Source organism: Colletes gigas, unplaced genomic scaffold (genome assembly GCF_013123115.1).
Source record: "Colletes gigas isolate AHSC1104 unplaced genomic scaffold, ASM1312311v1 Colletes_gigas_Sc00011, whole genome shotgun sequence".
Classification (NCBI taxonomy): Eukaryota; Metazoa; Arthropoda; class Insecta; order Hymenoptera; family Colletidae; genus Colletes; species Colletes gigas.
Window position 1 is genome coordinate 2,249,905 of NW_025106640.1, and position 26,275 is coordinate 2,276,179.

Genomic DNA, 26,275 nt, shown 5'->3' on the forward strand with positions numbered 1-26,275 from the left:
CGCTGCCAAGCATTCTGCAGCGACAGAAGATGTCCGAACGATTCTGGAAAAGAGTACATTCTGTCGTAATGATCGTAGACGCTGCTCTGTTTCGTCGAATAAGTGGCAAATGATTTGATTGCACGAACATAGCTTTATTTTGTTAATGGCGGACTATTTTGGCAATTCTAAAACTAACTGTACAGTTTCTTTAAAAAAAAAAATGCCTATGAAAATAGTAGTTGAAATTGAATATAATGGAGGGACATATTTCAAGATATAATAATATTACGTTTCCCAAAAATATACTGTGTTGCTTGAATGAAAACTATGTCGTACGTTTACGTTTCCAAGATGGCCGAAAAACAGAGTTAGAAGCGTCATTATAAAAAATACGGCGCACAAAAGCCTGGAGATAGCTTTTCGTTCGTGGAACGATGCTCAACGTTCCCTGATTCGTCGATTGACGACAATCTCTCCCCCAAAATCGGAAGGTGGGCGCGAAAATTCCGTCGTTGGTCGGTGAAAAAGTTTCCCAGTCGCGTTGGGTGAGATAAGACCGCGCTGTGAAACGGTATCTCGCATAACGGCTGTAATTTACGGGACGAGGAACCGGGGGAATACGAACGGCCCCAGAAATACAGGATGCGTTCCGCGGAAATATAGGAAGCGTCCTGGGGGATACGACCGGGAACTTCGACCGCGAAGGTTCTGGCCAAACCGGCGAAAAGTCGAAAATCGAAGGTTCTTGGGATCTACAAATATTTGGTTTTACTCTCGGATGCCTAGGGGACCATTTATCCATCGTAAAAAATGACCTGCAGCGATATTAACCCTCCGAGTACTGTGTCGGAGTCACTTTTGACTCATCCCTTTCTGAGGCCTTTTTCAATCGATGAGCTAACGAGCTAATGATAACTTTGATCGGAATAACAAATTTTCTCAGTTTACATAGTTTAGGTATGTATTAGGCTTGTGTAGAAATACGTAAATTACTATAACTAGCATCTTGACTATAAACGTACTAAAGTCTTTCATCGAAGCAATATTAACCCTTTCAGTACTGTGCCGGAGTCACTTGTGACTCGTCGCTTTTCCTAGACTTCTTTCAAGAAGCTGTCTCCGATGAATAAGGGTTTTTTTCGAAGTTAGTTTGGCCCACTGCGGCGCGAAGAGTCTTTTATCGTGGCGTTTCGCGATGGTGGTTGGAAAAAGTTCACGGAGGAAGGGTTGTCGCTCGAACGAGCATCGAAAGGCGGCGTTGAAAAAAGTTTCCCGTCGACGGAGGAAGGGTTGCCGCTCGAACGAGCGCCGAGGAAGCACGCGGGGGGGTAGATATTTGATACACGCGAGCGCGGTATTTGAATAACGCGATAAGCGGTGTTCCGTGTCCCTTGATAAACCCCCGTTTCCCCTGGCCACCCCACTCTGGTGAAGGGGGATTCCCGTTTTCTCGGGGAACCGACAAACGCCACCGACGATACGTGGAACGGATAGTTCAACTGGAAGACAGCGGAATTGTTTACGGTAGGTTGAAGATGAATTTCCGCGCTGCGTATGTAATCTGTAGTCTTGTTCGTCCAACTGCGGGCGTACGTTTGCTCGGTCGTACCACGCCTTCGCCCCCGTTGCAGCAAAGTTACTCCAACTTCGACCTCTTGCGCGCACTTTGTTACTTGCTTCGCCCCGGCAAATTAACGACGATGGAGAATATTGGATCGAGCACGGGGCCAGGCGGAGACTTCCTATTTGTTCTCTGTATTTCGGACAAATTTACAATCGTAGGTGTCGAGTAACTTTCGCGACAACCGGAAACCGACTCTCGAACTTCCCGGGGCCCTGAACGTGTGAATCTTAACTCTTTCGCGTCGGTGATTGCTTCGGCAAGTCTGCAAAATTAATTCTCGGTTTCTGCGTTAAATTTTGAATTACATTGAATTTTTATTCTTTATCACGTTCGTAGAAAATAGATTTTATTTAAATATATATTTATTCAAATATATGTCAATCAAACGGGAATATTTAATAATTAAATTATAGTTCAGTCGAACTCTATTTTTAAAATTCAGAAACTACATAGTTCGATTAAACCGAGAGTCTGAAAAACAAAATTTTCCTGGAGCCCTTTTAAATATTTAATTCTACTTTTCGAAGTCGATTTTCTTACAGATCGCTGCTTGTACGGCGAAACGTGAACTACTCTCCGCTTTCTCTGCGAGCTACAGGTGGCGCCAGCAATCACAGATAGTAATTGTATAAAAACCATCGATTAGAATGTTAAAAAAATCCTAATAATTCTTTACTTGAACTATCCTCGATTCTCTTTTACTAGTTTAATTAATCTATCATCTTTAGTCAATGTTTATACCATCCAACTGTTCCAATCTCTTTCACATTTCTTTCGTAACTTTTATTAACTTCTACGATGAACAAATTTTACTCTATACACAAAAATTAATCAAAAGATCGATAAGATTCAGACGTTAACAGAACACGAGTTAAATAGAGACTTACAATGAGATTCCCTGAAGAGGTGAACTCAGCGTGCAGAAGAGATTAGCAGGGGTCAGATTAGATGATTAGGGTATCGTCTAGGTTAGGGTTTCTCGACTGACTAAATTTTGGATATGGGCACGCGTCGGTGCTCGCGAGCAGAGGTCGGTGATCGACGTTGGACGAGGGACGCGACAGGAATGAGGGAGAGGGGATCCATCACGGGAGATCAGTGTCGTACGCTTCCGCTGTCGACCGCCGCGCGCATGCGTGATTTGCGGTTATTGGCTCGCTGCTACACAGCCTACGTGTGTGCGTGGTTTTTACTTTTCATGCTTTTAAAGGGAGGATTCCCACTACAAAACTGATTATTTAGTTAATTATTACAATTTTTTTAATTCTTTAAGAGGCATAATATGCTTGGCTTTTACTTCTCATGCTTTTAACACATTTACTGCCATGTCACCCATATATGGATGATATAAATTTTCACTGTTGAGCTAAAAAAATTGTTTCTCAAGATTAGATGTTAAAGAAAATAAATCTTGATAAGATACTTAAATTTTAGAGGCTGTAAAAGTAAGTTCCACGACAAATTATGGTTATACTAGTTTTCAATTGTCCTAATAAAAGAGTACCGTTTTCGTAGAGAATTTTTTGGGGTTTTGGTTTGGCAGTAAACGTGTTAGAGGGAGGATTCCCACTACAAAACTGATTATTTAGTTAATTATTGCAAATTTTTGAATTCTTCAAGAGACACAGGAAGTTTCTACGAACGCCAAAATAAGAGACTTTATTTTTATTTATCGAATGGTCCAATATTTGTAGTGTTTTCGAATCAGGGATTGCAAGGATCAGGCGATCCGTATCACGAAGATGACAGAATGTTATTTCTGCCCGAAGAAAAAGCCCCTAGAGCTTCAAAAGAGGGTTGGTGTTTGCTCGTCGCGTGATAGTTTCGCGCGAACTCTCCGACAGAGAGCTTTAATCAGAACACATTCTTTGATCGCGCCCACGCGGGCTGTTCGACGATTCAAGGGCCCTCGAAGATGATTTCTGCGCAAAAAAGGGTATCTCCCCTATGCATCTGTCACCCCTTTGTGTCCCCGGCTAACGAGCGAAAATTCACGCGAACTCGTGTCTGCGACGCGTTCTCTCTTTCCGCCTCGAAAAAGATGTCTGAGGCAGATTGTTACTCAACAAGGAGCCCCGAAGGGTGAAACGAACCCCCGACCAGAAATCAAGCCGAGAATCACTATAATTCTCCTTCGTTTTTCACTGATAATAAAACTCCAACTAATTTCGAATCAAAAAATGTATGAAAAAATAATTTCCTACTTGGAATCGTTGCAAGTCGCTTATTTAATTACACAGAAATTTTTAGTTGAAATTGGAGCTTCCAAAAAATTAACAAAAACATGCAAGTGTCTTCACTAACTCAAAATTAAGATATTTTTTATTGTTAGCGGGCTTTTTGTCCAAGAAAACAAATACTAATAATAACATAATAAACTTCGAATTAACAAATTCGTGAAAAAGTAATTTCCAATTTGGAATCGTTGCAAGTCACTTATTTAATTCCACAGAAATTTTTACTTGAAATTGTGCCTTTTCACAAATTCAAGATTAAGATATATTGCATAATTTACTAACTTTTCAAGAACCCAAATACCGTCTCACAGGGAATAAAAAAGTCACTATAAACTGTAGAAAATTTAACTAGGTATATTTGAATTTGTTCCTATCATTTAATAAAGCTTGACCCAGTTCGAAAGACGTAAAAATTTACTGCGAATCCCGTCGATAGCCTTTACCTCAAAAGTCTCAAGAAAATTCGAACGAGGTTTCATGTGCCACTTGTGGAACGGATTAATCGCGAGATATCGAAGAGTACCTATCTTTGGCGCGAGATTGGAAACAATATGAGCGTTCGAAAAATTTTAATGGTTGTATCGCGTCCAGGACTGACAATGAGAGACGTCGAGACTTTTAAGGGCGTCGAGACCGGAAACGTCGAGACGGGGGTGGAACGGCCGAGGAGGAAGTTGTAACCGGTAACTTTCGCGAAGTGCCTTTCAGCGATTAAGAAGAAACTTTCGCGATTTACAGTGGATTTCGCAGCGAGCCGCAGACCTCGACGATCCAATCGAAGATTTACGACTGAAATCGCCGTTCGAACTTTATATCTTTCCGAACAACTTCGAAATTGGAGAGGCTTAGAAGTACAGAGCCGGGATGGGGAGGGGGAATCGTTATCCGTGCTGGTTTTCTTTACATTTAATCGCGGGGGGGGCCACAGACGCAGCTTCTCGTTTATTAAAACAATTTCACGTTTGCTCGTTTTCGAAATTCTCGAATTTTAATTGGAATATAGGGAGAGCCTCGAGGCGATCGCCATAATCTCTGTCATTGAAACGGTAATTGGCGAGGGGGGGAAAAAATTGCAAGGCAATATTAACCTGCGTCTGCTCTATATTCCTGCCCCGCCATTATGCACTTAGGTGCGTGGAAAGGTGCAATTGCGGTTTTTCTTCAGCACACCTTGAGCGCGCTAATGCACTTTTTTAATTTTAATTTGCGAAAAGGCTCTCGTGTCTATGAAAATTATCACGTGTTCGCTATTAAATTAAGAATATCTTCTTTAATAATAAAGCTTCAAGTATTTTAATACCTTCTGGTGAAACTGTATTGAAAAGGTTAGTATAAGAAATTTCATTAAATTTAAAATCAAGAAAAAAAATTTATTGGAAGCTAAGATCGAAGAGGAACTGTAATATTAATAAAATGTTCTAATAGTTTTGTGAATGCAGCAATAATGCATCTACGATTTATGTATTCCGACGACAAGCCATTTTCTCGAAGAGGCTTTTAAGGGTTCTTGCACCTAATTTCACATTCTGCAAAAACGTTCGTAATACTTCATACTTCAGAATGCAGCGCGAAGCACAGTTCGTCGTTGTATACAAGAAGCGTCTAGGAACTGGGGCAAGTTATAGGTCTTTTTTTCAGTGAAAGTTGGAAAAATTAATGGAGGAAAATGTAGCATGGTTTTAATGAGATCTACATTCCTCCGACTACGTTCCCACCACAAATGCAACAATGAACTCGCAAACTCCTATTGCAATTCCTCATTTTTTTAATACCACCGTATCTCGACTTCGTTTCACGTAGAAAATACATGCCATTTACGGTACATTTAAACAGATATATCATTTCAACATTTATTAAGCTCTCGATCTTTCAGAAAGTACTTCGAATTGATCGAAGACTAAATTTAATTTAAAATAATTTATTTTCAACGTTAAACATCGTTGTAAAAAATATCTGCAGCCATGTATATCAAAATAACTTTACGAAGGAAACGACAACGCATTTTATATCACAGAAGGAAAAAGACCAATGTTGAATATTAATAAAAAATTATAGTTCGCGAGTTAGTATCGAGAGTAAAAGTTTATTTGACCGTGCGCCATTTTGTCAGGATTCTTCGTCAAAGTAGCGCGTATTATGTCCAATTTGTATGTCTGTCAAACTAGTTTCAGCCGACGTCGACCTCGTAACGAAGCATAAAAATTTCACGCCTGCATAATTGCAGCCTGCGGGTGCATCGCGCGAGGCTGTGTAACGCGAAACGTGTTGTGTAATATTTTATTTGTTTTCCACGCGTTGCAGCGCGCGAATCAATGCAACGCGAATGGTGAACTCATTCTCCAAACCCCCTGGCCTAATTTTCAAATCTTATTCCACAAATTTAAATATTAACAAAATTTAATAATTGCAAGAAAATCGTAGACCAAGGTCCTTCATTTTGAGTATAAGAGATATTTACTAAGAATAGGATCATTCAAGATGCAATGATTTCACTTGTATGTTATTTTTTGGGGACAGTTCTCGCTTTCGCCGGCAGAGGGCTACGCTCGACTTTTCTCTCTCACAAGTGGTTCATCCACCGCCTATTTCAATCTATACGTTCCTCGACTGACCATTTAATGGATAGAGACCACACCAAGCCATCAAAATCGAAAAACTTTCAGTAGTAAAAATTTCATTCCAGTCTCTATCTCTGTTCAACAATTTCCCAGTTGCAACAAAGTTTGCATCAAAATCTGAGTCAGAGCACATTATGTAAATAAATATTGTACATCATAAGACGACAGCTGACTAAAATAAAATGGCTGACACAATGCAACGCACGGTTCCATGTTCTGTGACGTGAAGTGTAGTCACGGATTAAATATTAAGCGATCCTCGAACGGAAAGAAGAGTTTCTCGTGTCGACGCTTCGACAGGAAACGGGATTGGCGGGAAAATAGCCGGAACGTGCGTTGAATTGACGAAAACCAAACCACCCCTTCGGCCCACTGGTGACGCCCGCGGTCCGGAACCGTCGTTTCTATTTGTATCGGCGATCGCTGAATATTTAACGACAAATTTATATCCGAGTCATGATCTCGTATTTCGGCCGACGTCACGTTTGCACGGACGCGTCGAAAACGCGTGTTCGATTTGGATTGTTACCGGGGCCGGGCAAATCAATATTCCGCGATGTTGCGTTCGTCCAAATGATCGTGAAACCAAGAGAATAGATGAGTCCATGTTTGTCGCGTTCCCACGCCAACCCCCACTAACTTCCGCGGTTGAAATCGCCCCTGTAATCTTCTTTTGTCGTCGAGAGGAGGATGTGTTTCGAACGACGTCATTGGCGGGGTTAAAAATGTCCTATTTGAGACCTAATTATGATTTTTAGACTTCTAGGGACAGTCAAGTCTGTTGGTACCTAATGGAAGGTTTGGATAGTGAGGGGACAAATTTATTACTGTAACTAAATCTTGGACCTAACTACGATTTTTAGACTTCTAGGGACTTTTCAGTCTGTTGGTACCTGATGGAAGGTTTGGATAGTGATGGGACAAATTTAATACTGTAACTAAATCTAGGACCTAACTATGATTTTTAGACTTCTAGGGACATTCAAGTCTGTTGGTACCTAATGGAGTGATGGGACAAATTTAATATTGTAACTAAATCTTGGACCTAACCCAGACCTAACTAGGTTTTTGAGATTTCTAGGGACCTCCAAGTCTGTTGGTACCTAATGGAAGAGTTGAATAGTGATGGGACAAATTTAATATTGTATAACTAAATCTTGGATCTAACCCAGACCTAACTAGGTTTTGGAGACTTCTAGGGACATTCAAGTCTGTTGGTACTTGATGGAAGGGTAGGATAGTGATGGGACAAATACTGTAACTAAATTTTGAACCTAACCCAGACCTAACTACGATTTTTAGACTTCTAGAGACCTTTCAGTCTGTTGGTACCTGATGAATAGTGTTGGACCAAAGTTTCTTTTAAATTTGATTCCACTGTCCATAAGTTTAGAGTCAATTGGGAGGTATTTAAAAATATCACGAGCTTGACAGATGGGACAAATTTAATATTGTAACTAAATCTTGGAACTGGGCGTTTTGTCCAAGTGTTTACGGGTCAGAAAGTTGCAGATACGCTAGTGGACTCGTTGCTAAAGCTAGCTAATAGACTCTGGGTCATTTGGTGGTTGGGTGAGGAATGTGTACAACAAAGTGCATGGATTCTTGTTAACTGGGAGACAAATGGCAGAGTTCACGCCACTGTGTTGTGGCCCAAGACGCTTAGCTGCGTGTTTCAAAGAGTATGGAGCCAAGAGTGAGGGACTTCCTGACTTCAAACAAGTCGAAAACCTGAATTAAAACCTTTACTTACAAAGAAAAGCAATTGAAATGCTTAAAAAAATCTGAAATTTTGCAAAAATCAAGATATACTACTCTTCCAGGCTAATTCATCACCTGATGATACTTTTGTTTCACCAATTAGCGTTCGTAAACTGTAATAGCGTACTGTAACGTCGATATTTGAACGCATCAGAGTTGTTCAATGGAGACAAAGAGATAAATCATCTTCCATAATTCATGTTACGTACGGCACCTAATATCGTTAATGTCGAATGGTTCACCAGAAGCACCTGTGCACCCACGCGTTCACCAGTGGCGCCAGTCGCGTCATTTTCTGAAACTTTTAATCCGGTATAGTTTAATTTCGGACATTGATATTTTACCGAAACGAATATCAATTTACTGTAACGAATATATTGCGCGAGTCGTTTGCCTGCGATTTAACGATTAACGTTCGCGGTTGAGTTTTAATTTCGCGTCGGTCACTTTCTGGTAACTGGTAAATCGAGCAAAATGTATTTAATGCAACAAAATAACAACAATTCCATTTCGATCGAGACAGATTTAAAATAAATGCAACTAATTTTTTAATATCTGGCGTTGATAAACAAAGGGAGCTTAACGTCATTCTTAATTATTAAAACAACGTTAATTTACCGAAAATGGAGAAGTTTAATTACAAAGTGGCGGTTTCGACCCAAGGTGTGTAAAGAACCCTCGAGTAATCTCCGTTAAAGTAAAAACCACAACCTCAACCGCGCGAATTATTATGCACACCTCGACTTTATTTAAACGAAGGCGTTCGGTCGCGTGCATAGACCCTGTATCGAATCCAGCAAGGACAGATTAATGTCGTATGCAAAGCTGTTTATCAACGAAAGCACATAAAACGAAGTGAGATATTTTCGTGAGATAGGCGAATGCGTGGCTAAATTTGCCCACCGCGGATGAGGGAATATTACCGAGTAAATCTTACTTACATCCAAGGGAAAATACCTTATTTCGAAACAGTTTGCGCCCGTTAGTCACAAACTACCCTGCGCAATCTTGCTGAAATTGACATTTCAATTTATCCTCTTTTACCTTGACCTCTCCGGTGCATACCTTCTTGTTAAAACGAAAGAAATTTAACGATGGAAATAAGCTCCACCACTACTACGAAAAATTATGGTATAAATACAAATTCACGTCATCTTTTTGCTAAATTCATAAATGAACAATTTATAACGAAGACACTCTTCAGTGTCATTTTCCAGGAACCATGCAATTATTATTCTAAATTGAACTAATAACCATTATATTACTTTGAAGCTATTATTAAGTGTACTAAGTTCTTATAATAATTAATTTTTCCCTTTATGGAAGAATATTTTAATAGGAATGATGTGACTGTCTTTAGAAAAAAACATTCCAGAAATTATAAAATGGAATTGTAATTTCTCCATGGAAGAATAAAAATTGCATCTTCATCATTTTTTTAAATATTCATGGATCTATAAAATGGTCTGAGATAATTTCTGTTACAACAAGAATGATGTTTGATGCAGTAAAGTGCATAAAATGCATAGAATTCCCAAACTCAAAAAAAAAATTCTTTACATTACATTTTCCTAAACAAAAATATTCTCACGATAAAATTGAACAGTCAAACTTCATTCGATTAATTTATGGCATCGTGCACCATCCAACGTGCGGTTATAAATATAAAAAAAAAAGAATATCTACGTTTCGTTGAAACTTTTAATTCATTTTTGTTCGAATACCGCGTAAAAAAGGAACGTTTTGTATTTAAAAATAAATTGTTCCCCAAACAATATTAGGTTATCGAACGTTCCGTATCGCCAATAAACGTTTCCTGGGGCCAGCCCCGTGCACCATCTGCGAAAATAAAACATTGATCGGTGCATCATGAATAACTATCAGTGCCAGGGGTTGGAACCAATAACGTTCGCGTATCGTTTCGCCGGAGAATAAAAGGCGACCGCCCATCTCCTTATCTTTTTCTCGTCTGTCGCCAATACCCCCCCACAACGTCCTCCGCCACGATCTACATTTGGATATTAAAGTTTGTTCATCGTGATTTCATATTCAGGCTGTGCCTTTAGGCCAATGTTTGCGCCATTTCGGATTCCACCCGTCGCCTCGTCCAGGACTCCTTTCGGGGCTTCCCCCGTCCATCGAATCAGTCGCATCAACCGTCGCCTCCTTTCCTCTCAATCGTCGATCTTTTCGGCGTTACAGGGCCGGGATTTCCGCTCTGACGGACGAGAAAGACCTCCTTTTTGATTTTCGTCCTGTATTAATCTCCTCCACGAGATCCCCTTCGGCGAATCCTTCCACGGAATATTAGAAATCCCGGAGAACGTGGAAGAATGCGGGGGCCAGCAAAAATGAAGTATGAAAAAAGTTTCAGACAAGGGACCAGCAGAAAGAGCTGACTCGTCACGTGTCTTTTCATAAACTCGAATTTCCCAGTCTTAATATCCAATTTTATTGCTTCTTCGACGAATTATCTTCTATTATAAACATTTATTTTATTGAGTCATCGAGGGTTATGGATCTCCCTTAATTTGAGGGGAAGACTTGTTTTCTGGGACCTCCTTCAAATTGTAGAAGTATAATTTTCCAAGTGTCCTGATGGAAGAACGTCTGTTTCGTTCAGAGTGTCGTTTCGACGAATGTAATTTTCCATCGACGCAACAGAGCACGGTTGCATAATCCAAACGCAATCAATTCCCCTATATACACGGGATTCGCGATAACAGCTGGCGTTCCACCAAATCACCGGTTTCGTTTGCCGGACTTCTCTTGTTCGATCGGTTCTTTGTCCGCCAGCAATTTTCCCCCCCGTTGTAATTCATTTTTCCCGCCGCCTTTATACCGTTCGAATTAATTTTATCGAGACCCGCGAACGGTTCGGCGAACCCGGTTCGTTTCGACGTATCATTTGCGACCGATCGCGTTTACACCGCTCGCCTCTACAAACCGTTGTTTACATTCGATAAAACGGTTCGTGTCCGTTTTCCATTATGTTGTTTCAACAGGTTCGATCGTTTCGATGAAGTTCCTTTACCGCTTAAATATTTCTTCGTTTCCTAACTTTCAAATGGAACACAAGTTTGTTCAATTACTTCCTTTAACGCTAAAACCACCGACACTTCGCGTATACCTATTCCTATAACTATCTAATGTGTATAGAAAATTGTGTTTTGAAGTTTATTCGTAAGATGTCCTTTTATGTCGCATATTTTTTTTTTAACCATGCATTTTAAGAATCTGTAAATAATTTTACTGTAAATGTGCATACTTAGTAGTATTTCATAGAGAAAATTTACAAACTACGACTAAATTTTGCAATTTTTATCAAATAGGAGATATAATGCCCTTGAAAAAGAATTTTGTTTCAAGTCGATGTCGTAGTTACTTCCGGAGGAAACAATTATTCACGAAAAGATGGTATAGTAATTATGCAAACACCCTGTATACAAATTTAAATAAATAGTTTTATCGCACACCAGTCGTATGAGCGATAGGAATTGCTGAAACTTCGTTGGGAGTGTAGCGTCAAAGTAAATTTCAAAATAAACATAGAAGATAGCAAAAATTATAGTAGGTGATATGATCGTTAGATAGGGGATGAAATGCCCTTTAAAATGAGCGTTTGTACGAGTCGATAGCTTTATTAGTTCCGGAGATATAGCGATTTTAATTTCAAGTCGATGCGGTGGCTAGTTATGGAGATATAAGGGTCCGAAGTTTTGTTTACGTTTCATTGTTTACGTCGCGTGGTCAATGGCCGCACGTGACCGTAGTAAATAGTAAACGTGACGTGACTCGGTCACTCGGTCACTCGGTCAACGTGCGACAAGGAGGTCCGACGCGTCAGACGGAGACAGAGACAGTCGAATTAGAAAAATTACTTTTTACATAAATTACGATATCTCGAAAACGGAAAGTCGGATCGACAAAAACCAAAAACCATTTTAAAGGGGAAGGTTTACTGCTGCTAACCGTGGCTTGAAAATGGATAAAGCACTAGTAGTTTCGGAACTGCACGCGTCCAAAGTTTTAGTATTTTTAATACGCGTTAATAGGCCTTTCCAAGACGGAGAGCGCGTGGACAGTGGAATTTAAAAAATTACCTTTTACATAAATTACGATATCTCCGAAACGGAAAGTCCGATCGACAAAAACGGAAAGCCATTTTAAAGAGGAAGGTTTACTGCTGCCAACCGTGGCTCGAAAATGGATAAAGCACTAGTAATTTTGGAACTGCACGCGTCTAAAGTTCAACTATTATTAATGTTCTAAAACAGTAGAAATTGAAGATTCTCTCCTTTAATATTTCCCATTTACATACATTGGAAGGTAACCAGACTTTGATACCAAATTTTGTCCAGTTCTTTATATAGAACAGAATAATAAGAATATAAGTGAATATTGCGAAATTCATTGTACGTATGGCGCTAAAATAATATCGTGTGTTAGAAATTCGAAATTTGTCAAAACTGTCATTCGATCTGTCGAAACATACGTTTCTCCGCATTTTTTCGATTCCTAACGTGCTCGTTCGACCATAATTGTTAATCGCCGATAGTTAGGATACAATTTCGGATGCGTAAATCGAATTGATCGCGAATTAGTGTCCCCCAGAGCCTCGCCTCGCGTTCTCAAACGCATGCAAGCGACGCAGTTATTGGCGCCGTGATTCGATTAAACTGCATCAAAACGTAACGTACGTTCGCGTTCTGCCGCCTTTGCGATCCTTCTGATTCGCTGGACCCTCTCCCCCCACCCTCTTCTGTTCGTATCGACTCGAGTAATTAAATTATCTTTTATCATTTCCCGCGCTCTGTCACCGTTTTCCCTTTGCTCGCCTTTAAACTGCGAACGCCGGAACGACGATGCTTGATTTGCGACGGCGACGAAACCCGTTCCGGTCGTCGCGTACGAATATCTCGCGACGCGTTCGTTCCGAACGTCGCGTAACTTTCGAACGGACGCCGCTGACCGACATTTCTGTTTAATGGCTCATGGTGTTCCGGGCGAATCGACGCCGTGCCCGAGGAATTCGAAGCTATCGACGCGAGACCATTTTATATTCGACCATCCTTGCCGGTAGAAAACGTTCCACCGTGGTTATTTATTAATGTAACGTTTAACGAGCAACCCGGGACGGAGTCAGCTCATTTTTAAGGGGGCAGTCGTTCCAAAATTTAACCATCTTTATCAATTTTTTTTAGATAAACGTTACATCTAACGCTATAATTCATTTTTGTGATTCACTTAACTATTCTTTGGGGATACAAAATAAATTTTTTAATAATTTTGTGTTTACACAATGGCGTAGGTGATTGCAGCTTTCGAGAACTAAAAGAAATTAATTTATGTTGAAAATTGACAAAATGGCGAAAGCTTGAATTAAATATTGCAAAATTTTTTTAATACAAGAATATGATAAACTTATTATAAAAATATAATTTTGGTTCAGAGGAGAGCTATTAGTACGTGGAGCAACGTATAAAAATTTCAGAGCGATCGAACGTATAGTTTTCGAGATTTTATCTACACCAGTTAGGAAAATTACATTTCGAGAGAAACGCATTTAAAGTCTGCAAGATCATACTAATTATTTATCGCGATACCAAAAAATGTTCTACAATTAACAATACTTGACATCGATCGCTCAAAAATTTAACAGGACATTCTTAAATATAATTTAAAAAAATGAAATAAAAAAAATTGATTTTTTGAGGTCTCACATGAGACTGGCTCCTTAAAAAAAGATTCGAAGAATTGACGTAAGATAACCTCGACTCTCACAGTGGGAACTATAAAAGTATTAATATTTAAGTTGTGGAATGACGATTATTGGCAAATCTGGTACATTTACTTTTTTCCCCAACGAACGTGCAATAAATTCCACTCTAAGCGAAGTGCAACGCCATTAGCACAGGCATCGAAGACGTTTAATGTCTCGCGAGCTATATTAAATGACAAGTATAAAGGAGAAACTCCGTGTACAGTAGGGCTTGCTATCATTTTCTATTAAATATCAATATTCTATTAATATTAGAATTATCTGGTCAGTTGCTAAAATACAACTTTCTGAACAAATCAGTGAACACTTTTAAAACATCCAGAAACTCTTTCAATCTTCAAATAATTCTATCATTCACATGCAATCGCAATACGTAATAATAACTTTGGATGCCTCTCACAGTGGTTCCCATTACACCTACAATAATTAATATTTTTGTTCGAAATTTTCCAGAAGTAGTTCAAGAAATGTACTTTCGAGAACATTAAACATTCATCAGAAAAAGTTTCACAGTTACGTCCAAAAGATTCTAGAAAATTACCTTTTATTCCCCCCTTAATCTTCCAGCCATTTGCATTCTCCAAATTTACTGGTCGGAAGGGTCGAAAATAATTACGAGCCGCGAAAGGTTAATGAAAAGGCAGCTCGTTTGAGGCCAAACGACCCCTTTAATACCCAAATATTGCGACACTCGATGACACTCCCTCGACATCCCTCGACCTTTACGATCATCCCCATATTTTCACCCTCCTCGTCCGTAATCATCGATCGCTATTAGCTATTGCCCCCCTCTCCCTCTCCGCGTAGCACCGGACGCGGAAACTACTCACCGAGTTTCATGCCGCTAATATCGGGAAATATGAAATATTGGTCGGACGATGCCGATTGAATTTTAGAGCGTCCTGCTTATTGAACCCGCGGAGCTTCTTTATTCCCGGCAGGATCGTTTCGACGAGAATGCAACCCCCTCCCCCTCCGGAATCGACGGTATCCTTCCGTGGAACGGATCGCGAAACGAGTCGGGGCCAATGGCTTCCCGCTACAAGAAGATATAATCCCATAAGTCAACCCCGGGCGATCCCCGTTCGAACAAATATGCCGTACAAACGACGCGGTCGTGCGACTCCTTCGACGGCCAACTTTCATCGTCCCCGGAGAACGGATAACGATCTTTCACAGGGGGGAATGCAAAACCATCGATCTCCACGCTCGTGTTCGATCACCTTCGGACTATATTGAATCATGTTCGATGAAGCTTCGACGTGCCCGCAGAATTCGCAATTTTACGCGAACAAATGTATCCTTGTTAGAAAGGAATCTTGCAATTATGGATCGTATTCGATTTTTGAGGGTTAAAATAAATTCATGTTTAGGAAACGATTTTTTCAATAGCTGCTAAGCAAACATTTAACGACTTTAATGAGAAAATTAGAGGTATTGTTCTGAAGAACGTTGTTCGATGATAACAAAAAACTTCTCACTGGAACAATGTTTATCAACGAGAAAATGAATAGAAATTCAGAGAAGATTATAATCATTGTTTGATAAAATGAACTACAAAAAAATATAAAAAAATGTTTCGACCGAAAGTTGTTTGGTACAAAGAGTTTCTATCAAAATATGAAGAAGAATTTGAGTTTTTTAATTATAATGTGCAACATTTAATCCTGCTATTCGAAAGTCTGTTGAATTCAAAATAAAAAATAATTAAGGTGCAAGGGATGAGAAATTTGTTTTTTTTTGGTTGAATTTTAATGCAAGAGATCAAAATTGTTGTTGAAAATGTTGTCCATTGCAAACAATAGAAGCATGTAGGAACGATGTACAAATCGAGCCGAGAGACGAAACGGTACAATTGGTTTCTAAACGAGGCAAACACGGAACAGCAATTAGAGTTCGAAAGATTTTTCGCGTTTTCGCCGACCGGATTTCGATTCCAGTTTAGAGAACTCCGTGCACCGCTAATAAACGACAAATCCTACGTAGAATTTCCATACAACTAGTTTGAATTTAATATACAATGGGCTTAGACTTCAGAACGCGTTCGAACTTTGGCCAGAGCTTATCGAGCTCTACAATAAGCCCGAACCGAACTTCCGTCGAACACTGGCCACCATATTGATCCGTGCTATTTTTATTGGCTCGAGTTAGTTTTATACGATCGATGTTATTCAATATTAATGCTACTAGAAATTGTTTCCCCCGCCTCGAATAAAAATTAAATTTTGCGTACTGTGAACTAAGACGTGGATTTTCCAGGGAACTTTGTAAAATGCAGGGAATTGGTTACAGTGGATTACCGAACAAAAGACTCCGGAATTGATGCATTCCATTCGAGGCTGGGAACTCGAGTGGGTCGTACGGAACGAAGAGATTTTCTACTTCAATGGAAGAACGTCGTAAAAATGTGGATTGAGTCATTAGGTTTGAGCGTTCTCTGTGGAGAACAGAAAAAAAAAACTTCTGGCTCGTTTTCGGGTGTGAAAATTTTACGTTTCTTAAAAGAATGATCAGTGAGTGCAGAAATTAATAATTTTGTGCTCTGTCGATAACAAAACTACGTTCGACTCTTTCTTCTTTTAGGAAAAGTGAAATCAACGGAGCATAAAATTATCATTTTGAAGCGACTATTATTGCAAAGCCTGCACACGACAGACGTAATTGGAATTTTAGCTCCAAGACGGAATTTTAGTTGCTAGGGTCTCCGAATTTACCCGGAAGACGTTACCAGACTAGAATTAATAGGATTCGTACAATTAATAACAGAGTTATAAGAGACTGTAAAGGAAACATTTAATACAATGAAGGAGAGAATCGTCTCTGATGGCTGTTAAAGATATAAAAAAGTTCCAGAATTGAAGACACCGTGCGTGGGAAGAACAAACAGAGAGACGATTCCTGTGGCTAATCCAGTTTAAAAATCGTCGCTTGAAAGGTGGAATTACTGTGTTCTGAGGCTCGACGGGACCGGTCCCCATTCACGCGCCGCGATAAAGTTTAAGAACCGCAAACGATTAAGCGGAGTAATCCTTCCAAAGCCTTGACAGACGTGTATTAGAGCCTGTTTCGCCTAGGAGAGGCAAAGCTCGGCCAAGTGCGACGTTTTCTCAGCAAATAACAGCGGCTAATGAACCACGGATAAAGACGAACTCGAAGGCTCCTCGAACCTTCCAATCTTTCGGTTCTCTAAGATCCTCCAGCTGTTCAATATCTCGCCCCAGATCCTCGAAAGATGCTCTACCGTCTTTTCTCTGGCTATAAGGGTTCCCCTGGCGAAATGAAAGATACCCCATCCCCCTTGCAATATTGCTCTAGAACCTAAATTGTTTCCTGGGCCTCTCGATATTGTGACGTTTAAATAGTTACTCCCCACTCTTTGTCAATTCTTTCTATTTATTTCTAACGAACGTTGTTCATTAACAGCTGTGCTATACTTCTATTTATAGTAATTTTGTTTCTCATGAATTCTTTCCTATTTATTTATAACAAATGTTGATTAGATTGTCTTGTTATTTATACAGGGTGTTCAGCCAACCCTCGAAAAAATTTTAATGGGAGATTCCAGAGGCAAAAATAAGACGAAAATCAAGAATACTGATTTATTGATGAAGGCTTCGTTAAAAAGTTATTAACGTTTAAAGTTTTACCAGTACTGAATTTTTTTCTCCAAAATGCGAAAGATTTCGGGGGTATGTCTATTTACCAAAAATCATTGTAATCGAACCCCGCAACCAAAAATAATTTTTCCAAAACGATTTGTTATTACCGATTGGAAAATTTTTCGACATAATTGAAAAATTTCAAATCGTTCTAAAAAAATTATTTTTGGTTGCAGGGGTTAATTACAATCATTTTTGGTCATTACACATATCCCCGAAATTCTACGTACCTTCGAGAAAAAAATTCTTTACCGAAAATTTAATGTCTGACCATATATCACATTTTTCCCTGAAATTTCATGCGTATCTTTAAAATGTCATAACTCCCGAACGGATTGGACGATTTTAATGTTTAAAAAAGCAAACGACGCGTATTTTGGCGAAGAATACGTAGAAATTCTAACAATATTGGTGTTCTTGATTTTCGGCTTCTAGAATTAGCCATTCGCTGAGATATTTGGCCAAAATGCGAGTCGTTTAATGGTCGTACGCGTTTAACCGGATCTCAGGAAAGGGGTTGGCCAGGGATTAAAACGAAATGCCAATTTCAATTAAGAGTGCCATTACAAAGAAATTGTCGCGCGCCTTTCCCCAAAGAAAATCTATTCGGATCCACGGTCAATTTAATTTTCAATCTAATTTTTAACGCCCGGGGCTTCTTCGCAAGAGCATTCCCCTTCCTCCATGCTGCTAATGAAAACAAACTTTCCCACTGTTCGATTAAATTTCCGCGAGTAGAAAGTTGCTGGCTATTCTTTCTATTTGGTTTCAAACAATCGACCTCTTAGTGGACAATTACCCCGTTTTCCTTGCGAATAGAACTCATTACAAAACGTCTACTAACTTCATAAAATTACCATGTAACTTAGAAAAAGTCAGACTTTTTACAATTAGTTCTCCAAGAGTAGAATTCATAGCAGAAAGCTATCTAAGGTTACTGAAAAATAAAATTGTTATGATAAGTGGATTTCCATGTAAATCTAATTTTTTTTTAACAGAATACCTGTAAATGAAAATTCGTAGCCGGAGGAAATCTAAGGTTACTGAAAAATGAAATATAAAATATTTAAAAAATAGTTACGAAAAATAAAATATGAAATATTTAAAAGCTAGTGTAATATTTTAGATTTAATTTCAGTTTTCAAAGGGTTGCTGTCGTAACTGGTATTGTTTTTGTTACCTGTTTAATCCAACTTTTCCACAGATCTCTGTCCCAGGGGTGGTGAAAGCCGAGATATAAGTGACGCGTTTCACAATGGTGGCTGTCTCCTTGTTGCTGAGTTTGATGACACTGCTGAGTGACCCTTGGAAATCCAGTGATACGCAACACGAGTTTACCCAGACGTGACGGGGCATAGCAGACTGCGCCACCCCCGCCAGCCAGCTCCATCCATTCTGGTCGGGACTCCGGACAGGCTGAAATCAAGATGATTGATTCCGAGTTGTAGTCGCGTTGGCTTAACTCGGTTATTAGGACACGTACCACTCGTTACTGTAATCCTGACAGTGTCAAAACTGAAATTCTTTTCACGATTATATTTACCCTTCGTTGAAAAATAATTGAAAACTTCTTTCTAGCCACGATTATTAAATCACCAGTTCTGACGAGAACAAAGTAGTCGTCAATCACAATTTAAGACTTCCAACTTTAGTGAATCGCTTACTTTTTGATTATGTAAAAATTTTATCGATCATTTATTTTTAAATATTTGACCGATGATATTAGTAATGGGAACTATCCTTGAAATATATTTTTACTTTTAAAATAATCAACATAGTCTTCATTTTCCAGATTCTAATTAGTAATATTCAAATCGTTCGACTGAGGGGTTGAAGTTTGTTTATTTTCCTTGCAATTACAAGTTTATTTATTTTTAAAATGTTTGATAGACGATACTTGTAATAAATACCCCCGAAATATATTTTTATTTTCAAACCAGCCAACACAGTCTTCCTCTCCCAGATTCCAATTAATAATATTCACATCGTTGGACTGAGGGGTTGGAATTTTTTTATTTTCCTTGCAATTACAAGTATTTATATTTTTAAAATGTTTGTCAACACAGTCTTCCTCTTCCAGATTCCAATTAATAATATTTACATTGTTCGACTAAGGGGTTGAAATTTGATTATTTTTCTTGCAATTACAAGTATTTATATTTTTAAAATGTTTGATAGACGATGCTTGTAATAACTACCCTCGAAATATATTTTTATTTTCAAACCAACCAACATAGTCTTCCTTTCCCAGATTCCAATCAATAATATCCAATTTGTACACCCACAGGGGGTTGAATTTTTCCCCGAGTTTGTGGTTTAACATTTCCAGAAAAGACTATGAAAATATTAAGCTAGATTGCAAGACGTTGCAGCTCGGATTTCCCACGATTATCGTCGATTCCGTCCGCGGAAAGAGCCCCCATCAAGATTTATAGATCGTCGGGTATATTATTATTCCGATTGGCGTACCCCGCGGGATATTCGTCGGTCTCTACGACCTCCCAGCGCGCGAAACAAATTCCGGATTTACATCGGGTGTTTCGACGAAAACTGTCCGCGAGATTCGATCACGGCGACAAGCGCGCTGTCAAACCGCGGACAGTTAGGCGTGGTTCGCGCGGCCGTGAAACGAACGCGGCAGAATTTAAAGCCATATTCGACGGGATATCAATGGACCGGCTGCCATTCGTAGCGCCGTGTTATTAGATGACGCGGCTGAGTTCGTTCGACGTGGAACAAAAAAAAAAAAACAAAAAAACCAGGAACAGTATATCCCTTGGGAATTTAACGTTCGGGAGCTCGACGCTAATTGGTCGTGTGATATCCAACCGCTCGATTCGAAAATACCGCCATCGACGAAACGTTGTCGTCGAAAACAATTCTTCGTCTCATTTTTCAATTATTTTTATTTTTCTTAAAATTGGTTTTTTTTTTTAAAGAAATAATCCTGAGAGCAATATTTTATATGGAATCTCTGTAACCAATTTCTTTAAAGCAACGTTCTCTTTGCAAAAGCAATAAATCGAAGGACCGTAAAGAAAAGTTGCGAACGAGGAGAGGAGCCCATCGAAAGCAGCGAACAATTCACGGGGGAAGCCATTTTGAATTGCGGGCGGGATGACTTAACGAACAGCGCGAAGAAACAGGGAAGAAAAACGTAAAGTTTATCGAGGGTTCGCTCGGACGAGGAGGTATTCGATTGATCAGTAACCTCATCAGGATGGCGGCGAGTAACAAGAGCCCAAACCAAGAATGCGGGCAATTAAAACTTCTCGAAAAGCTTTTCAACTACAGGCTTGGTCAACGCTTCGGGTACGATATTAAAGCATTCCTGAAAACTTTTCTTTCCCCCCGTGCTAATGCCCGGATATCTACTCGATAAGAGACGCAAACGACCAACAACGTTGCTCCAAACGGAAAACGATCTTTCTTCCTGGCAAAGAAACCCTCGAGAAATGCTAGGGAAATTTAAAGAATTTTTTTTGTTAACAAAACTATTCCAATTGAAAACGGTAGAATACACTCTATAATATATTACAGTATTTTGTGTGCAAATTGTACAAATAATAATAACCTCTCTTGCTATCTCAAAGAGACTTTCAGAGAGATTTCGATAAACTGATCGAGACACTGAATTAATTCGCGTCCCAATGGAGAAAAACAGAGTCGTGCAATTAGGAAACGGGGAATCACGGGGCTAATTCGCCGCCGTTTGCTGATTTAAACTACGACCGCGGTCAGTTTCAATTAGAAATTGCTCGGAGTCAGCGAACCCCGGCCCTTTAACGGCTCAGAAACAAATTTTGTGGCCCCGTTGGCGTCAATGGCAACTACGTTCCGATTAACGCCAGTTAGTGTCGTTGAAGCCATCCGGGTTTAACGAGTTCCCCCTAATCCGCTCCCTAAATTGCCAAAAAGCCGCTCGTTTCTCTACTGACAACACGTTACATAATTGCGGTTTCTGATGCGATTACAATGCTGATCATCGCGTATTTGCGGTCGATCCCACTCCCCCCTACCCCCCGGGAGGACTATTCGCGCGTAATTATACCCGGTTACATGTTTCAAAATAACCAATCTCACGTGCATTTCGAAACTTTCGTGAAAAATCGTTAAGGAAGATCGATCTTCTCTGTTGCGAGAACGTTACATTGAAATTGATCGATCAAAGTGGTTAAATGGACAGTTCTTTTCAAGATGGTCAATTGAAAATTTCCCAACCGTAAATTTCAACAAATCAATAGTGCATCGATCAATAAGTGAATTGCACTCGAACGATCGATTCGAGCCTCAGTCTGTGCTTAAAAGTTGTATATTAATATCGAAGAAGTGAGTTAGATAGAAAGAGGAAGGAAGAAGAAATTGAATGGTCACTTGCGAGAGAGGAAGTGTCGAGCGTGGCCCTCTGGTGGCGAGCGCCTAAATCTCGAGTTACTATCAACGATACACACCGACACTAGTTTTCTGTGTATGGGTTTCTGGTGCAGTATCGTAGTTCTTGCCATGCTCCTCAAGACCTCCGCGAGGCAAAGGACTACGAACAGCGAGCTTGTTGATATTCAGGCCAACTAGTTCGTACAATATTAACCCGTAGCGCGACGGAGAACAGGCGAAAGTCACTTTGGAACGCGTAACGATTTTATGAAGTATTAATGACGATACGGTGCTCCCCGGTAGCGAAAATTTCTCTTCGACGCGAGACAAACGGAAATGCGATCAGCGTTCAACGCGTTAACGTTTAATTGATATAAAGTTATTTGCTTTCAACGACCGAGGGTACACTTTATAGAGTGCATTAAAACTGGCCACTACTGGAGGCGACCGTTAAGAGGAATTCGCGCGGGACTCGAGCATCGCAGTTAAATGAATTTAACCGAGCCCGCTCATTAGAGGATCAAACTTTTTGATGACAGCGGGGGTAGTTCGACTCGTTTAAGCAGAAAACACCCCGGAGACCCCGATAGAACGATCCTTCGGCACGTAAGTAAATTCATTTGCTCCTCCCGCTTCCCCACCCCCAATTGAATTTCGATCCACGATATCTTGTTTATCGACGCGTTTACAGCAAAATCATCTATTACGAAAGTTATTGGAAATTACATTGAGAAACTTTTCTGTCCTATACAAATTTTCGATAGAATCGATATTAACCGAGATACGGACCCGAACGTTCTTGTTTTTTATACGTAACGAGAATGGATGAAGCTTTATTTATAATAAGTTAATAATTCAGTTTTTCGATGGCAATTCGGCTCTTTTAAGCAGAAAACATTTTAAAGAACTGCTAGAATGCTCCTTTCGAGTGGGAGTAAATTCAGTTTGCCTCCCATGCCCCAATTCATATTAAACTGTACGATATCTCGTTTATCGTCGCTGTTACAAGTAAAATGTATATGACGTAGGTTATTGGAAATTACATTTTCTAACTTTTCTATCCCGTACAAATTTTCGATAGAGAGGAGATTAACCGAGTTATCGATCCGTTTAACAGGAGTTATTCGGTGCAACGATTTTCTTACGAGTACCAAAGCTCGAAAAAAAGAAAAATGAAACGTAGGAAACACTCGAGCAACCGTATAAATATTCATCGGACGCTTTCAATTCATAACCACTCACGCAAATCGACCGAGTCGCGTTACTTTTTCCGCGCGACCGAAACGAGGTGTCCGCGAACGATAATTGAATTTCCGCGGGAAAATAAAATTCCCCGTTCACCCACGAAAGTAGGGTTCCCCCGTTGTTTGGGCACAAATTGCGGTCGAGCTTTTGCAAATGGCGGCTGTTCAGCGAATTACAACGATATTTAGCCACAACTAATTACTTTATTTCACTCATATTTATTAAATACCGATCATTTTGCAAAGGGTTTCTCTAGAAATTGCTCGAGTTGATAAAATCACGGAAGAAGACAAAATGGCGTCGCATTGGTTTGCTTTTGAGGCGAACACGGACCGCAAAAAGGTTAATTCGTGGCGCAAAACCTTCCAACGAACACGAGAGCCAAAAAACCTACTTGTTAACCCCTAAATAAACACACTCTGTGTCTTCGAGGGGTAATCGCGAGGGCTTTGGAGCGGCTGTAAGGACTCAGCGTGGAACTCTATCTCGCAAGTACCCGGGGCAACTCTAAATTCAGCTTTTCCGCAACATCGCGTCGTTTAAAGGAGGACACGCTTTGATGGCTGCTCCTTCGGGATCCGGGGCTTGATTAAACTCGAGATACTCGCCGGTAACAGGTGTTCGCTATTGGTGAGCGTGCTGAATCAACATCGAACAACCCCAGCGAGACGATCTCGTTGGCTGTTCGACGACTTTTTCGGCGTCGTATTCCGCGAACTTATCCACTTTCTGGCATTCGTTTCGCCGCAACAGAGGATGAAAAGGGATTCCTGGACTCCCCGGCTCGACGATTTACCGGGCGCATTGCGGTTTCGTAGTTTTGGGTTCGCCCGGCATAATTAGCGGGGAGAGCGTAGTCCATCTTTTTCCACGACGTGAACTTTCCGGCTTGCATTTCATTTGCCACCCGTTTCCTGTTTTCGTTTCGCGTTCGACTATTTTTCTTCGAGACCAACCAGCCGGGCCGACGTGCAACCGGTACACAGTGGGCCAAACAGGCGATTCCAGCTTGTAAAAATATTTGTCGGAGCTTCTTATCGCTGGAAGGGGAAGATCCTGTTTTTCTACGAGGATGTAGAATTTGTTGATTTTACGAATAATTCTCGACTTTTTAGCAGCTGGAATCGCTGTTCGGGTGTTCAAAAAATACAAACGTTTAAAATGGACGGGCCAAACTCGAGGGTAAATAGGAAAACAGTAGGACGCACGCGAACCGAGTATTTAAACGATCGACAGGTTTTTCTAAAAATTCTGTTTGGTTTTGATATACCGTTGGACGGTTTTGTTATTTTGGTGGGTTTCCAGAACGGCGTCGAAACATTTGTTATCGCGTTTAAAGCACGAACGTAACAACAGAAATTTAGCGCCGTTTCGTGATCGTTTCGCGACCCGTTGTTAGGTTCATGTGGGTTTAACAAACGTCTGAAAGTTGGAACGAGGATAACGGGTTACCAGTTTGGTGGATGTTTCTATTGTCTACGATTAATAATATAATAGGAACTTGGAAAAGCCATGGCGGTCACCGGTGACCGACACTTCAAAAGAACGTGTTTCAAAATTGTTAATAAGAATTTTAGACAAGTCTACATTATGAGTGCTGTAGATTTTTAGAGAAGACCTCTATTTGTGATATTATAATTAGAATAAACGACATCTCTAAATTCCAAAAAAATTAAAAAATAACAAAAAAAATTGATCTTGACTTTACTATATTTGATACTAAAAATGTATAATATTCTTGAAATGTTCTTTCTTGTCATCATTGAAATACTGGTACAATTATAATCAATTTTAATAATAAAAAATATATATGTGAATCAATTTAAAATTCTAATTAATATCGAAGTAAATGAAGATATTAAAGGTCGTGAACTAAGTGTTACCAAACTACCCGTGAAACTGCTGCCAGAAAAAGAGATCGAATGTTCCGCCAGACTTGATACGCTCGAGCCACATCAAAGCGACATTTACAAAGGTATTTTACACCCCTTTAGCGTGTCGCAGCCGTCCCCGGCCTATATTGGCCCGTAAACGACGCGAGTAACCCCGAATTCATACAAACCTCCATTGATTCAGCCATTTTTATCAAACGACAACGGAGTTGAGCGCCGCTTTGTCAAACGTGACTGGAATTAAATCATCCGATTTCTCGTCTGCGGAGGATCGCTCGATGTTTTCCGGGGCTATAAATGGCACACAGTCCCATAGAAAACACGCAACTTTCAGCTTGTTACTCTCCTCGTCGTTCGACACCCCCATTCGAACATTTCTAAACCGAGATCGCTTCAATTTTTTCAAACTCTAACCTATTTTACCGATCTAAACATTCAAATGGATTTTTTCGGCCCATTTTTCCGGGGTTTCGAAACCCCATTACCATTTTCAACATCATTAACAGATTTAGAAACGAATTTCAATCCCTTCCATAGTCTCTGCTATACTAATTCAGTGATTAGATTCTCAACTGACCGCCATCCATGAGAAGAGGACGCTAAAATCACCTCCGAATTTTCAGGTCTAGTTATTCCACTCTACAAAAGTAGGGGCTCATGTCCAAATGTTATCTGTAAAAAACTAAACGTTTGTGGCCAGCCATTTTAGAAAAAAATGACATCAAAGTTTAAAATTTCGAAGTTGTCGGATCGAATTCATTTTTTTTTATAAACGTCTAGTATTTTACAGATTACATTTGGACATCAAATTTGGTTGAAATTCTAAGAAATTCTTAGATTCATCTAAGAGAAACGCTAAAGATTCTGCATTTGGATACAAATTGTAAAATAAAAAAAAAAAATTATCTTTTTCTCGTTACATCAGAAATTCGACGTCTAAAAGCAAGAGAATTTGTTAAGTCGATAAACTAATACGGGGAGCACGTTTTGCAAAACAACGGAGGCCGGGGCTTTTTCGTTTTCCCTTTTCATTTCCCGTTCCAAGCCTCCGGGAGAGCCGGGAAAGTTGTCGATCGATTAATTCGGAACAAGACATCTCGT

The 26,275-nt window shown here is 39.8% G+C and overlaps 1 protein-coding gene across 1 annotated transcript in view; it reads right to left on the bottom strand.

Moving 5' to 3' along the window:
• LOC122398152 (PH domain leucine-rich repeat-containing protein phosphatase 2) overlaps positions 1–26,275 on the bottom strand; it is a 97,265-nt gene that overhangs the window by 31,143 nt on the left and 39,847 nt on the right. Inside the window, exon 4 of the mRNA XM_043397814.1 lies at positions 18,844–19,079. Within this exon, the coding sequence (XP_043253749.1) occupies positions 18,844–19,079 (236 nt within the window). The remainder of the gene's footprint in view (positions 1–18,843; positions 19,080–26,275) is intronic.